The 13,713-nt window shown below is 40.6% G+C and overlaps 1 protein-coding gene across 1 annotated transcript in view; it reads right to left on the minus strand.

Annotated features, from left to right (window-relative positions):
- Positions 1 to 13,713, minus strand: part of LOC133009208 (unconventional myosin-IXAa-like) — a 107,823-nt gene that overhangs the window by 52,274 nt on the left and 41,836 nt on the right. Inside the window, exons 6-8 of the mRNA XM_061076639.1 lie at positions 8,396 to 8,496; positions 7,369 to 7,495; positions 2,176 to 2,265 (exon numbers count right to left, since the gene is read on the minus strand). Of these exons, the coding sequence (XP_060932622.1) occupies positions 2,176 to 2,265; positions 7,369 to 7,495; positions 8,396 to 8,496 (318 nt within the window). The remainder of the gene's footprint in view (positions 1 to 2,175; positions 2,266 to 7,368; positions 7,496 to 8,395; positions 8,497 to 13,713) is intronic.

Below are 13,713 nucleotides of genomic sequence, written 5' to 3' on the forward strand. Positions count from 1 at the left end.
TTCCAAAAACATCTGAAATAGTGAAGCAAAGGCCTACGTTTTAAAAATATCATAGATCCAGCCAGATTCAAATCTAAAGGTCCAGGGTGTAAGATTGAGGTGAAAGGGATCTATTGGCAGAAATTGAATATACATTAATCCCAGTCATGTTTTCACTAATGTGTTTCATCTGAATTTTACAAATTGTTGTTTTCTTTACCCTAGAATGAGCCCCTTATATTTTTTATTTTTAGATCAGGAGTGATTCCTCTCTACGGACGCTGCCATGCTCCTACAGTCAACCAGACTGGACAAACTAAACCCTCTGAGTTTTTATGACAACTGAAGGCTACCACAGGTTCTCTCTCATGTTTGGAAGGGGAGGGTGAGCTGAGGGGTATTCAGCTGCAACATGCAATTCCACCACTAGAATTCACTAATTCTACATACCAGACCTTTAAATGTCCCGAAAACTAAATGAAACATTTTAATGGTACTTTAAACTATCTAATAAAACGTATATTTAGAGGCAGGGTAAATACATTAGCCCAATGAACACAGTTTCCCTTCACGAGCAAATAATTACTTTTACTCTCACAATCATGCTGAAACCAATCAACCAGGCACCATTCAGTTAATTCAGGCGACCCGAATTCAACCAGCTCTCCCCATCTCCATCTCCACTGTGGTTGGAGGTTGAGGGTACATTCATCAGGTTCTATTGTTTTTCTCCACGTTTATATGAAAACAGGCATGTTATGGATTCCACAGGAGGCCTCAACTCGCTCCCATTGCCCTCGGTCAGATCAGGCCAGGGCTTAACTATTGCTAATCTTGTGGTGAGTGTGTGTGTGCTGTTGTACTTCTGTCTTTGTGGGGACCAATTTCAATGAGGACATTTGTCAAAAATAATGACAAAATATATATTTTTTGTAATATCCGTAGTTGCTTTTTAACAGTCCTCTTCTTCCTTGTGTTTTCACTATTGTTAGTTTTCTTTTAGTGCTATTGATTCATTTTTTAACTTGTCTCCTCTGCTGAATGTCACTCTTTCTGGGATTTGAAAGTTGTTTTTTATTTGGCTCTGTCTCTGTTTCACTCTAAAGATAAGGCCAGCTCGAGAAGGAGAGAAGAGAACTTTCATAACATGACACCTAATCAGCCTGACTTATAGAGCTCATGCAGAAAAAAAGTTGATGTACTGTATGTGTTAGAGAGAGAAAGAGAGATGTAGGATCTGGTTTCTGGCCTATGTCCTGCATATTCCAGTGGAGGTTGCACATTCCTGAGACAAGACCACATGACTACAGGGATGGGGGTGTGGGGGAGCAGGAGCTACCATTGTTGGGCTAAACCAACCCATAGATCAGATGGGGAGGGTGGAGCCGAGTAGAGTAACAGACTATCTAGATGTAGCGTTTCCTTCCTCAGACACAAGACCCTGCAGCAACAAGCAGAGAGACGGAGGGATAAACAGAGCCCACTGAATATTAAGGACAGATATTATGATACACATCACAGGAGCCTCTGCTGAGGCATCCTGGAGGAAACATTTCAGCAGACTGTAATTCAACAGGGCTGAGTGGACAGGGTTAAGTCGTGTGGCTGCTGCTCGACTCGACAGGAAACAGGAAGCTGCAGAGGAAGAGACCCCTATCAAAAGAGCCTCAGACAGACGAGGTGGAGGCCGGGGGAGTGCCACAACAAACTCCCCAGACAGGCTCCAACGCTTGTATACACACACAAACACTCACAGAATCTCCCCTGCAGCTGACGCACTTCACAACAAAACGTTCAGCTCCACAATGCTTTCCAAAGACAGCTTGGAATTTACTCCAGCCCCACCTCCACAACACACACCATTGTTAGCAAGGAAGACAATTATACTATTTTTTTGTTAAATGACCTTCAGTGTTAAGCTGTGCAACTACAGTAATGTTGTTACATTCTATCTAACTGTGTGCGAGTAAACCGTCTGAGATGTGAAGCCAAACAATTTACGTGCTCACAAAATATAGCCAACAGGAGTTTTACTTTAAATTAGCAAGGACATCATGTCTTGCTGTTGTGATGTCACTGAAAGGGGTGTGGCAAATGTCAATGAGAAGTGCCTCCTTGGAATTGTAAGTGTATGGGATTCAGATGGGTGTCATATCTTGTTGCTGTGTGTGGATGGTGTGTTTACAAAATGGTCACCTCAGCAAGTTTGTAGGGCACGATGAGCCTTTCTCCGACAGTGACAGTTTTCCTGGTCGTCAGCGCTTCGAGCAGCATCTCCTCCTTTACCTTAAGAAAAAAATAAATAAATCGAGACAAGGTCAGAGATGAGAGGGATCAGGGTCACTGGAAGCAGAGACCCACCCGTGTTAGAGAGTCACCAGGAGCTTATCACGCTATTGGATGGATACATACTAATATGTGAGAACCATGCTGCTGCATTTATAAATTATATCTTGTACCTTTATTTTGACAGTTTGATGATATAACATGCAGCAGTCTGGTACAACCATTGATGAGAGGGCCACACTGTGAGAAGCAGATGTCACTGCACACGTCTCCTCCAGCTACAGGGATTATGGGAGTGGGCCGAACAGCTGCTGCTGAGACCACGTGTTAAGTGTGTGTGTGTGTGAGTGTGTGTTTGTGTGTGTGTGTGTGAGAGTGCATGTAATCTCTTCCTGCACTGCCTGAGGTCTTCATAAAGGTGAGGATGTTAATGTTACAGTTAATGCCATTATGAATCTGTGTTTGTCAGTTGCCTACTTTGTCAAGGTTTTGACATAAACACAGATCGAGGCGACAGAAAGAATGCTCTCTTTCTTTGTGTGTGTGTGTGTGTGTGTACTTAGTGGAATGGTGGGGGGGGGGTGGCATAATCAGACTTCATTTCACACTTTCTGGTAATCTGTCCACCAAGAGCAAAGCCTATTCTGCAGCCTGGTGATTGGTCTTTAGCCGCTACATTTTTATGTATTAGTCGCTTGGTAACAGGCTTTCCACTCCGTCTATGATCAAAGCACTAATACCATAATACACACATGTTGTTAAGCTCTGGTTTGGGATCAGTCATTCTGCTCATAAATCAACTTTTTGTTTTTTTCGTGTAGAAGTCTTAATCTTTATTAGCAAGTACAGTGTTAGTGTTAAGAGAGCTGATTTCAAATCCTGTAACAAATCAAGTTGAAAATAAATCATTTGTTTATGTGATTAGAATCTCAACAGCCATTCATCGCATGATTCGCATCACCTTCACACTTGACTAGTGTGTTGTTAAGGGAAGCACTGTCGAATTTGATGTGAATTGGACATATCAATAACATTTGAATACACCTGTGACCAGCGCGCTGTAGCAACAGCCGGTGTGACTCACAACAACACTCACTGTCACAACAACAGCAACAACAACTGATTCTCCAGTGCTTGATTCTGCCTCCTGGGTCGAGCTTTGTGCCGTTTTTGATCACTGCAATGGCCTATACAGCTCTTTGTTAGGGTGTCTGTATAAATTCAAGAGGTTAAATGACCTTTTTAATACTGATTGACATCACATTTAAGACCAGACTATCAGATCCACTGCCTTACACCCCATTGTCCCAATTTTCCAATAAACCTTTGACCCAGCGCAGTTTGCTTCATAAGCCCTTCCAGGAGTACTAGTCACTCTCAGACTACTTCTCGCTAAACTTGTTTTTCCTCATTTTCATAAACTAGTCAGCAGACTGGGCAGTAACTTAACTAGGGGGGACTAATGACACAGTATCCTGGAAATGATGATTCATCTTCCTCAGTCTGGCAGAGTGGAAACTCATCCACTTTGAATTTAAGATAACCGAAAACTTCTAATCAGTGACAGTTGTTCTGTTTCCAAAGGTTATATAAAGTTATATAAAGTTGATAAAACAAGGCAATTCAGTAAGTATATGTCTGCAGCTCAATGTCTTTTCCCTTAACAGGGGGGAAAAAAGGGGGAATTTTAAACTGGATATCTCCTTGAATTGATTAACTCATTTTAACTTAAACTTTGGAACATGTTCTCATATCGTTTTTAATGTAGAATATGTGAGGGTTACAAACACTGTGCATTTTGAATACAGCCCACCTATCTATTACATTTCTGCATTTAATGACCTTACAAAATGTACTGTTTTTGCCATAATTTCCTAATTCTTTCCTGGTCACTGTTCAGGAAAACTTAAACAAAGCTGACAGGACCCATTTCAAATCTTTTTGGCCCATGTCAGGTTGTGATGAATGAACTAGACGTTTGGACTGGACTGGCCTCAGTATTTTTAGAGGTAATATTCCTTCAAGAAATTCCGACTTCAGAGGGATTTGTGTTCACAGAGAGCTACTCTCTGTGGACTTGTGTCCGGTATGCTCAGGAATTTTTCTGGTTAGGGTCTAGTCACTCAGCTCCGCAGCTCAGAGGATCCAGCGTGTCAGCCGTCCATCAGCCCCTGCGAGCCCTACTTCCTCCTCCAGGTTCACGTCCACAGGAAACAGGAGGTCCAGGCCACTTTTCATTCCTATTCATGCATCAATCCACACTCGTGCCGATCAGTTCTCCTTTAGCAGCGCGTCACACGAGTAAGCCACAGTTAGTGTAGTGAGAGCAGCGGTTCACATCACATCCTGTCTAAAATATTTTACATTATGTTATATTACATGAATTATATTCATGCAGATTAAACTTTGGCTGAGCTTTCCCACAAAAAACTGCATTAAGCTAATCTCAACGGCATATTAAAGCCATTTAGTAGTCTTGTTTATTTAAAAGGTCTTAAAATAAAAACATACATCATGAATAAAACAAAAAGGTAAGAAATTTCGATGGCCGCTTGTCTGGTCTTTATGTCTGTATAATCCTGGCATCAAACAATTACATTTTTGGAATATAGAGGAATTATGATAGTAATTTAAAGGCATTTTAATTGTAAATTGCTTGTATATTTTATGTACCAAAATAATTACTGTCTTTTCAATAGACCTTTTGAAACAAACTTTGCTAACTCACCTCTGTATCATCTGATTCAGCAGTAGAGAGGTAACAAGACCTGCCGTTTAATTACGATTCTTTCTTTGTGTTTATTACATGAAGCTGCATTGTTTTCCTTCCCTTTCTTCTTCCTCGTTTAAAAAAATGTTTTATACGTCCCTCTGGACGAAGGGCCGCTGCCCCCAGATGACCGATATCCAAACAACTTGAACTAAAACATAACCCCCGCAGCATGTGGCCAGCATGTGGCTGCACGTCACTGCCACTCTGGACCTCTGCACAGTCAGAGCGACACCAGTCTGGATGTTACCAGCCGGCTTCACAGTCATAACATCCCCATTGTGATGTTGACAGGAGTCTCTGGCACACGTCGGACATTGTTTTGTCAGTGACTCAACAAGCACATCCGGTTAATCGTTGCAGTTTGTAGCAGGGGACTGGGACTGGGAAGTAACATCGTCCCTCAGTCCCAAGGTAAATCAGAACAGATTGAGTGTTCGTGGGTATGGTCTGTATTTATATAGAGCTTCTCTAGTCCAGATGACAAGTCAAAGCACTTTACAGTACAGTTTATTACCACTCGCCCATACACACACTTTCAAATGCATCAAAGGACATTCTCTATGACGGACAATTCGGGGTTCAGATGCAAAAGACTGGGTCAAACCACCAATCTTCTGGTTAGAGGACGACCGCTCCACACCCCCTCAGCCAGTGTGTGACTGTGTGTGAATTTACCCATGTAAGGAGATGTTTTTCCAAGTCTCTATTTGTCATGTGGACAATAAAGAGTCCAGAACAGTGAAGAACTTCAGACCCGCCTGGTTACTCTGAGGATAATTGTTGACTCGAATATGGTCAGAAAAAGTATTGGTGGAATATGATGAAGTACATTTACTCACAGTACTGTTTTGCCATTTTCTGTGACTTCATGGTGAATATTGTAAACCGTAATACCATTCGTTTGCTAGTTACTTTGAAATTGTATAAAAACAACACAACTTATTGTAAGTTAAACTACTGTTTATAAGAATATAACCTTAAAATGATTGCCTACACAGTAATGTTTAAGCAATAGTTATCAAGTAACATTCTACTGGGTTCATTCTGCAAGTAATGAGTGACTCAACCTTTAACACTATATTTTTTTTACTTTTTATAGTTTTAAAAAATTGCTGGAGTTACACTGAATGAGGCACTAACATGAGTGAAATCCGGTTGTTAAAGCACAATATTAAAATATGTTTATATTAGTAGTAGAATTCATACCTCTGCCAAGGCCCAACAGTCTACTTATGAAACAACATATTAATTCACTAGATCCAGATTTTTTTATTGGATCAGTGCACTTAATATGGCTGATTTCTAAAATCAAGATCTATGAATTATTTTCGGGGAGAAATCAGATGTTGCCTAATTTGATTTGAATTGGACGAAGAGAGGCTAAATTCGGCCAAAGAGCAAACTAATCTCCTTTTAAAGTCAAGCTCAGATTGTAATGTCTGAGCAAGGACATGACTGGACGAGCACACACTACACATCCTACACATCCACAAAAAAGTGGTTTACAAAAGTATTTCACCTCAAAATCAAGGAGAAAAAAGAAGTTGTTCACAAGTCATAGAATAAAAGACATTGTATGAATCTGATTTGTTTCTGTTGTAATTTGAGTATGATAAAAAAAGAGAACAAGTTTTTCCTTTGTGGGAAACCTAGCCTACGCAACATGCAAGCCAAAACAAGGGCTCTGGAAATAGCTTCTACACAAACAGTACTTTGTGGAAGTACGGGATGGTTGGACGGCTCTTTGGGACCTGAAGCACCTCTCACCTTCTGCCGTCACCACAAGCTCTGTTTGTGTGCTGAGAGCCCACAGCTTGGCCAAAAGCCTTTTTGTCGAATCGACACACTGGAAGCAAACTTTGGCAATGGGAATCAAAATTTCTCCCAGTGTTTTTACAAGGAGTACAAAGCATTGAAAAATAACCTTTGCTCAAATGATGCGATTTGTTTTTTAAAGTTCAACAAGTCCGTGGAGTTTTAAGCCTCTCCAGTGGGCATGTATAATGGAACAACTTTGGAAGACAAAATAGCAAACTGAGTATTGAGGGAGAAAAAAAGGCCTGTGGTGAACTACTGGTCCCGTTTTTTTATTATCCTTCAAAGTATTTAGATTATTGCATGTCAGCATAAAGTCAGCCTCTCTGGGTTTTCTGACTCAAACATGTCAATGTGTTGTTTCAACTGGATTTTCAATGAAACCTGGATTACAACTAAGTAAAAGACTACTTCACGAACATATGAAAGATGTAGATTTGGACATTGTCCTGATCAACTTCATCTTAAATACTGTTGAGTCACTGTTGGTTTTAAGGTGTAATAAGCCTGCTCACCTCTAGCAGCTCTGAGACGGTGGGCAGGACCTCTGGGTTGCAGATGTCGATTGAATCGTCCCTGTAGGTCTTCTTCTTGTAGCGGATGTTGCCCAGATGGAGGATTGCTGACAGCAGTGAGAAAATCCTGACGAAGAAGAAAGGCATTTATTGGTTATACATTCACATTACTTTGTGCAACTAACCCACTGCCATCACTGTTTACAATGGATGAAAAGACAGTGATGTTTCTTTGTTACACCAAACACACACTGGAACAATCTGGTTGAAAGCTGCGTATTTCCCATAAGAGAACTGATCCGATAACTACAAATATTGCGGTTGTTTTGCTCTGCCGACCAGTGTAGATTCATACAGACTTATTTTCCTTTGACATCTGGTGTGTAATCAGGTCATTTTTGAGTCCATGTGAATGTTTGTACCAAATTTGAAGAAATTCCTCCAAGTTTAGGGTGTTCATAAGACCCCAGGAACAGGAGTACACCTCTTTTATACAAACATTTGCAGGTATACATAGGTTTTAAAATGTAGCTACACTTGTTAAATAAGGTAATTGACTCCTTTACCATTGCCAGTAGTGGGGATATTTTGCTTTTTGGAATGAATGCTGATTGTATCCATTCCCATCGCTGACAAAAGTCAGATGATAGGGTTTTTTTACAAGTGGAAAGGGAGCTATAATGACTCTGGCCACTGTCTGTCACCGGTATGGAGACAGCTACACTTCCTGACTGATGCCTGTTAACTTAATGACGTCGAAAGAGCAGTTCATCCCTGACAAACCTCATGACAAAATTCTAAATCAGAAGACAAGAAAATAAGAAGAAAAGGAAACTAGAAATTCATAATACTTTGAGCCGTTGACCAGTTGTGCGAGGCAGAAATCAAAGAAATGAAGAGGTGTTGTAAGAACACCATGTGACGAGTGTGCAGACATCTTGACATTTCTCAGCCTGACTCTCGCCCGCTGTGGGAGTACGGCTCTGGAATCATTTAAAAGTTGTAAAAATCACGTCGCTCATCTTACTGTTTGCGTGTGGCGGGGAGGAAGCCGACCATCTCCATCGCCAGCTGCAGGCGCTCAAAGTCGTGTTTCAGATCCTCTCCTTCCACGGTGAAGCAGTCCTGCTGGTGTCAGGTGGACACACACAAAACACAGAGGGGGAGAGGAAGAGAGAGACATCAGAATCACAGAGTAATGAAGATAGAATGTATAACATTGACCTGACTAAAACCGGTTCGGTTTGAATCCATACAGACCACTGCAGATGGTGAAGACTGTGAAGTGTCCTGCACAAGCTAAATGAGTGTGTATGGGATTAAATGTACAGGGATTCAAATATAATTGCAAACTAGTGCAGTATCTGTTTGGCCTGTGTTGATGCTGCTTTTAGTTTTCTTTCTGAAACTGTTAAAGTGACCTGCAGTAGTTCAGCCACACCAAGTAAAGACCAACTGCGGGACTCAGTTCACAGAACTCTGAAGCTGCACCACCGCTGCTGCACATCAGAGGAGATTACAACATCTGATGATGAAATGTATTTGTAAAATATATAGTAAATACAAGAAGGACACCGTTTTTTCTATATAGGTCATAGTTGATTTAACGTGTTGAGTATAATAAGTCTATAATATGTCTAGGTCATGACCATCAAGTCTTAGGTCAGGTCCAAAACAACTCATGAGATAATATGTCAAACTCTTGATCCTGCGAAGAAAGTGCTTGTGTGCAACAGAAATGTCAAAAGTCCAAGATATGTCACTTGAGTCCTCATAAGGAATAATGTTCAGAAGGAACAAATCAGGTGGCCACATCTCAATGCAAACATACTATATTTAATTTTATGATTGGTAAGTTGTTTCTGAAAAACCTTTGATCTTTTTTATTGAAATAATCTTCATGTCTTGTCAGCCTTCAATAACTAAATCCAGTGTCTTTCTCACTTGAAGGACGGTAATTACCCGGACCTGACTGTCACAAACCGACCTGTCTGTGGTCAGTTAGTGTGTTTTGGGGGCATAGCTTTCACAAATTTCCCAGAGAATCTCCTGCTGTGAGCACACATGTGCATTCCTCTATCCGATATCATACAGTGATTGTGACTTTAAGAATGGATGAGTGCTTCCATGACTTAGATACTGACTGAGTAAGCACAGGAGTAATATGAGAAGTTAGAGAGCGAGGATGTGTAGATATAACTCTTTGTGTGTGTGTGGGTGTGTTTTCTCAGGCCCTCCGGTCAGATCAGCACGTCTCTGCTCCGGCAGCTCCCCCCGCTCTCTCAGGCTGTATTTAGCACATACCACAGGGGCCGGCCAGCGAGAGAAGACACAGGAACCCATAATCCACACTCTGCCATTATCTGCCACTTCTACACTTGAACATTCTACACTCTTCTCTGCTGTCCCCATTGTTTTCCTTTGGCTGAGAGCTTGTCGGTAAGGGCCGGGCCAACAGGAGGTATATTTCTACAGCAAGCATTTCCAATTGCAACAAAGGGGTTTTGAGGCTCATCGCGTGATGGAAGGACAAGGGAAAAGCCAATTTTCAAATTGCAAGGTATGTTCGGCCTCTGTGCCAACGCAGCACAATGTGATTCGTTGAAGGAAGTTGAGAAAATAAAGAGATCAATTTTGGCCAGTTGTGAGACAATAGTTTGGTCAAAACCAAAATCTTAGCTAATGGTAGTGAGGAAAAAACGCACAAAGGATCCTTGAGAACAGTAGAGGGATGATTAAGAAACAATCTGCTCTCCTAATATAGAACAAATAATGTGATATCTTAATTTGAAAAAGTAATTGAGTCAGGAGCCCAGCTGACTGCACACATGGAGCCCTTGTACACATCCCTCATGGATCCAGTTAAAAGTTATGTGCATCCAGTTGAGACTTTCCTGTTACTTACAATGACTTAATCATGATTTATGATGCCATGGCACCCGCTTTATTCTCTGCCAAACACAGCATGCCATCCCGTCACTAGACATTCCACACAACCAGAAACCATAGACACCCAAACAGGCAGAAAACACAAACCCACAACCAGGAGGCGCACAACCAAACCCCCCACTGCACACACCAAATGCAAACATCCAGAAAATTTTTGGTCTTTGGGATCTTCACTCAAATACTTTATCTCTTTTCAAATTCACATTTGGTTATTTTCTATTTTCAGCTACAGACAGTGCATCTGGAATCTGTTTAACTCAGTCACTGTACAAAGTGCTGAGTGTCTCTCCTTACCGCAGTGTGCCCCACGCACATCTACCAGAGGCAGAGGTCAAATGTTAAATAGGCCGAAGGGGTTGGTCAGATGCTCTGACAGCTGTCAAGGGCTGCTGAGCTTTCTGTGTGTGTGTGTGTGTGTGTGTGTGTGTGTGTGTGTGTGTGTGTGTGTGTGTGTGTGTGTGTGTGTGTGTGTAGACAGTGACATCATATCCTTGGGCGCTGGGGTCACAGACTGATGAGGTCATTGACTGACCCTTGAGAGAGACAGTGTGTCAGCAAACAGTGGGGGGTTGAGTTGTGTAAGGGAAAAAATATGACAGATGTGTCAGGGGAAAAAGAAACATGCAGAGCGCTCCAAGTCATGCGGTTAAAAGAATAGTTCAACATTTTGGGAAATTCATTACGTCTGCCAGGGAGGTAAGGCTTTTATTGTGTTTGTTGTTTGCGATATCGCATTCACAAAAAAGGGACGGACAACACAGGACCATAATGCCTCTGGCCACTGGCTGTTCTGGAGGCATACAATATTGACATGATGTAACTGTCTCTGAATAAACGCTGGTGGATGGATCTGTCCAGTAGTAACAAGCACTGGTTTCCAAACCAAGCAACTGTTTAAATACCAACTTCACATTATGGATTATTGGATTTGGATGATCATGCTTCAAAATAAATATGTTCTTTATACTTCGAGTGTTGCTGGAGGTTGGACCTCCTCAGAAGCAGGTCAAGTGAATCCACACTTTACCTTTGCTTTGTTATATAGTCTTTGTTATGTTTCTGTGTATATAGGAGTCACACAAACAAGGTTGTGTGAATAAAGGAGCTATCATGGGGCAAGCCAGTGTAATCTTTCATGTCAAAGGCAGACTTTTTTTCATTAAGTTTCTGAGTTCATTAAACATTGATATCAATCTTCTCAGGCCAAGTAATCAACACATTGATATATGTTACATCAATAATTGCCAGCAAAATGTTTGTCTTCTCAATTTCCACTGAATCTGAAAAGTTTTGATGTTACCAATTCTCAGAGAAAAGTCATCAAAAGCGTTAAAATAATCCATAAAAATCTTTCACATCTGTCTGGATGGTATTATATTAAAAATAATATCAAAATAAATTAAAAAAAATTATCAAAATAAATGTCAAAATTCTTATTTCTGTTAAATTAAGATTTATTTTGTACCTCTCAGTGAAGCTTGTGGTTTTAAACTCTTTATGAGCAGAGAATGACAAACGTTTTGTTTTTTTCAAAAGAATCCTGATTTTCCTTACTATGCTACTTTTAGTGGGACTATGAGATGCAGATTTTTCTGCAGAAATGTCACTGTGAATTAAAGCCATGGCAGACTTTCAGAAAGAAGGGAGTATACTGAGGTATGGATTTACTTGATTTAGTGTCCTCAGAAAGCCTTTCCTGGATCAGAGGAGGATTCAAAACGTAGGAGGCAAAGAGCCAAAGTCAAGAGGGAAATACGCTGAGTCTAAAAGAGTTAGATTTAGACAAATCAACTCTCATGTAAAGTGTTTGCTCATTGGCAAAGTCAAAGAAACATGAGCTTCTATTAGGAGATGCTTAATCCCAAAACAAATCCCACTGACCAAACATTACTTCAGGCGATGGCTGGCAAGACAGTGGCAAGCTCAAAGAGCGATGACACGGCAAACACACACAACATGGAGCAAACACTTAGAGGGAAGTTGCAGGATGTGAAGCCTTTTGGTCACTAATGAAATGTTCCCATTGAATTAATAGTAAGTAGGATATTAAAATGTGTTCAAAACTAAATTGGCTGTTACTGACGTTCATAATAAAGTTTACTGTTAAAATGCCCTGCCTCTGTACATGCTTATGGTTAACAGTTAACTTCTGATATAACCAGCCTATATGTTTTCAATCAGGGAAGAAGACCCTGTTCAATTTCTGTGCAAATCTGGATCAGGGGCGGAACCAGGATTTTTTCTTTTCCTTATATTACATTGTGAGAAAGGACTTTTTATTTCTAGTGAATGGATAAAATAAAAATATAAGGGGTTGGAATTGATGAGTATGTGAAATTTCCTGGAGATCCAAATTATAATCTGAAACTAGTGGATTTTAATATGTTTTTAGGAGGGTGGAAGCTTCCTTCAGCTGCTGTATCATAACAAGTAGAGCTAGAAACCTGTAGCTACTACCGACATATAGCTGAGAGATGTAATATGGCCTTAGCTATAAGGCTTTCTTTAAGTTAAGGGGACTGTTGGGCCATGGCTCTCTATTCAGTGCAATTTGAAGTCAGATCATTATGGCTAAAGAAGGTTGTTTTCGTTGCTGTCTGTTAGCAGGATTACGTAAAAACTACTGGACTGATTTGATTGAAATTCTCAAAATAGACCATCTCATTTTTCAAAAATAATATGTTTACAGTCTCTCTGCATTTCTTCTCCCCTCAGACCTTGAATGTATTAATGCTGGGACTGCAAAAGTTATAAAAGTAAATTCATAACACCTATTTGATCTGCTCTGCATTGTCCACACTGTGTGGTGCATACTGTATGTGTCAAATAATACATGTTTTTGTAGTGTTGATGGTAACATCCTGCACCTTCCCATTAAAAATGGTTGTTCCCAGATTCACCCATTTCCCCACAGCAAAGCATCCAAAGCCAAAAATAAGTTTAAAGGGATTCCATTTTCATTTGCCATGGTTTCAAAGAGAAAGGTGGAATGTAAGAACTCTAATTACTTTAGAAAGATAGTAACAGTGTTATTAAACAATAGTAAATTACCTGTTGTTCATTTGTCAGAGTCAAATTCTTCCAAAAGCTCACTTTAAAAGATGTCAATGACTTTAGTAAAAGCGAGTACACTCTAGTACAAAAATCTATTCATATAAAAATATTTAAATTATTCAAATCATGACATTAATGTATCCCTTTAAACACTTGACACGCAGTTTTTTGTTCATGGAGCACGAGCCGCTGGTCACTCCAGGCCGCCTCCATCTTCAGTCCATGTCAGTGAAAGCAGTGTGTGGAGCAGAAAGCGAGCACAAGACTGGCACCAAAACACCCAGAGGACCACGGCACACCCATGAGAAACAGACGCACACAAACAACGGGTCATCGACATAA

Source organism: Limanda limanda, chromosome 8 (assembly GCF_963576545.1).
Source record: "Limanda limanda chromosome 8, fLimLim1.1, whole genome shotgun sequence".
Classification (NCBI taxonomy): domain Eukaryota; kingdom Metazoa; phylum Chordata; class Actinopteri; order Pleuronectiformes; family Pleuronectidae; genus Limanda; species Limanda limanda.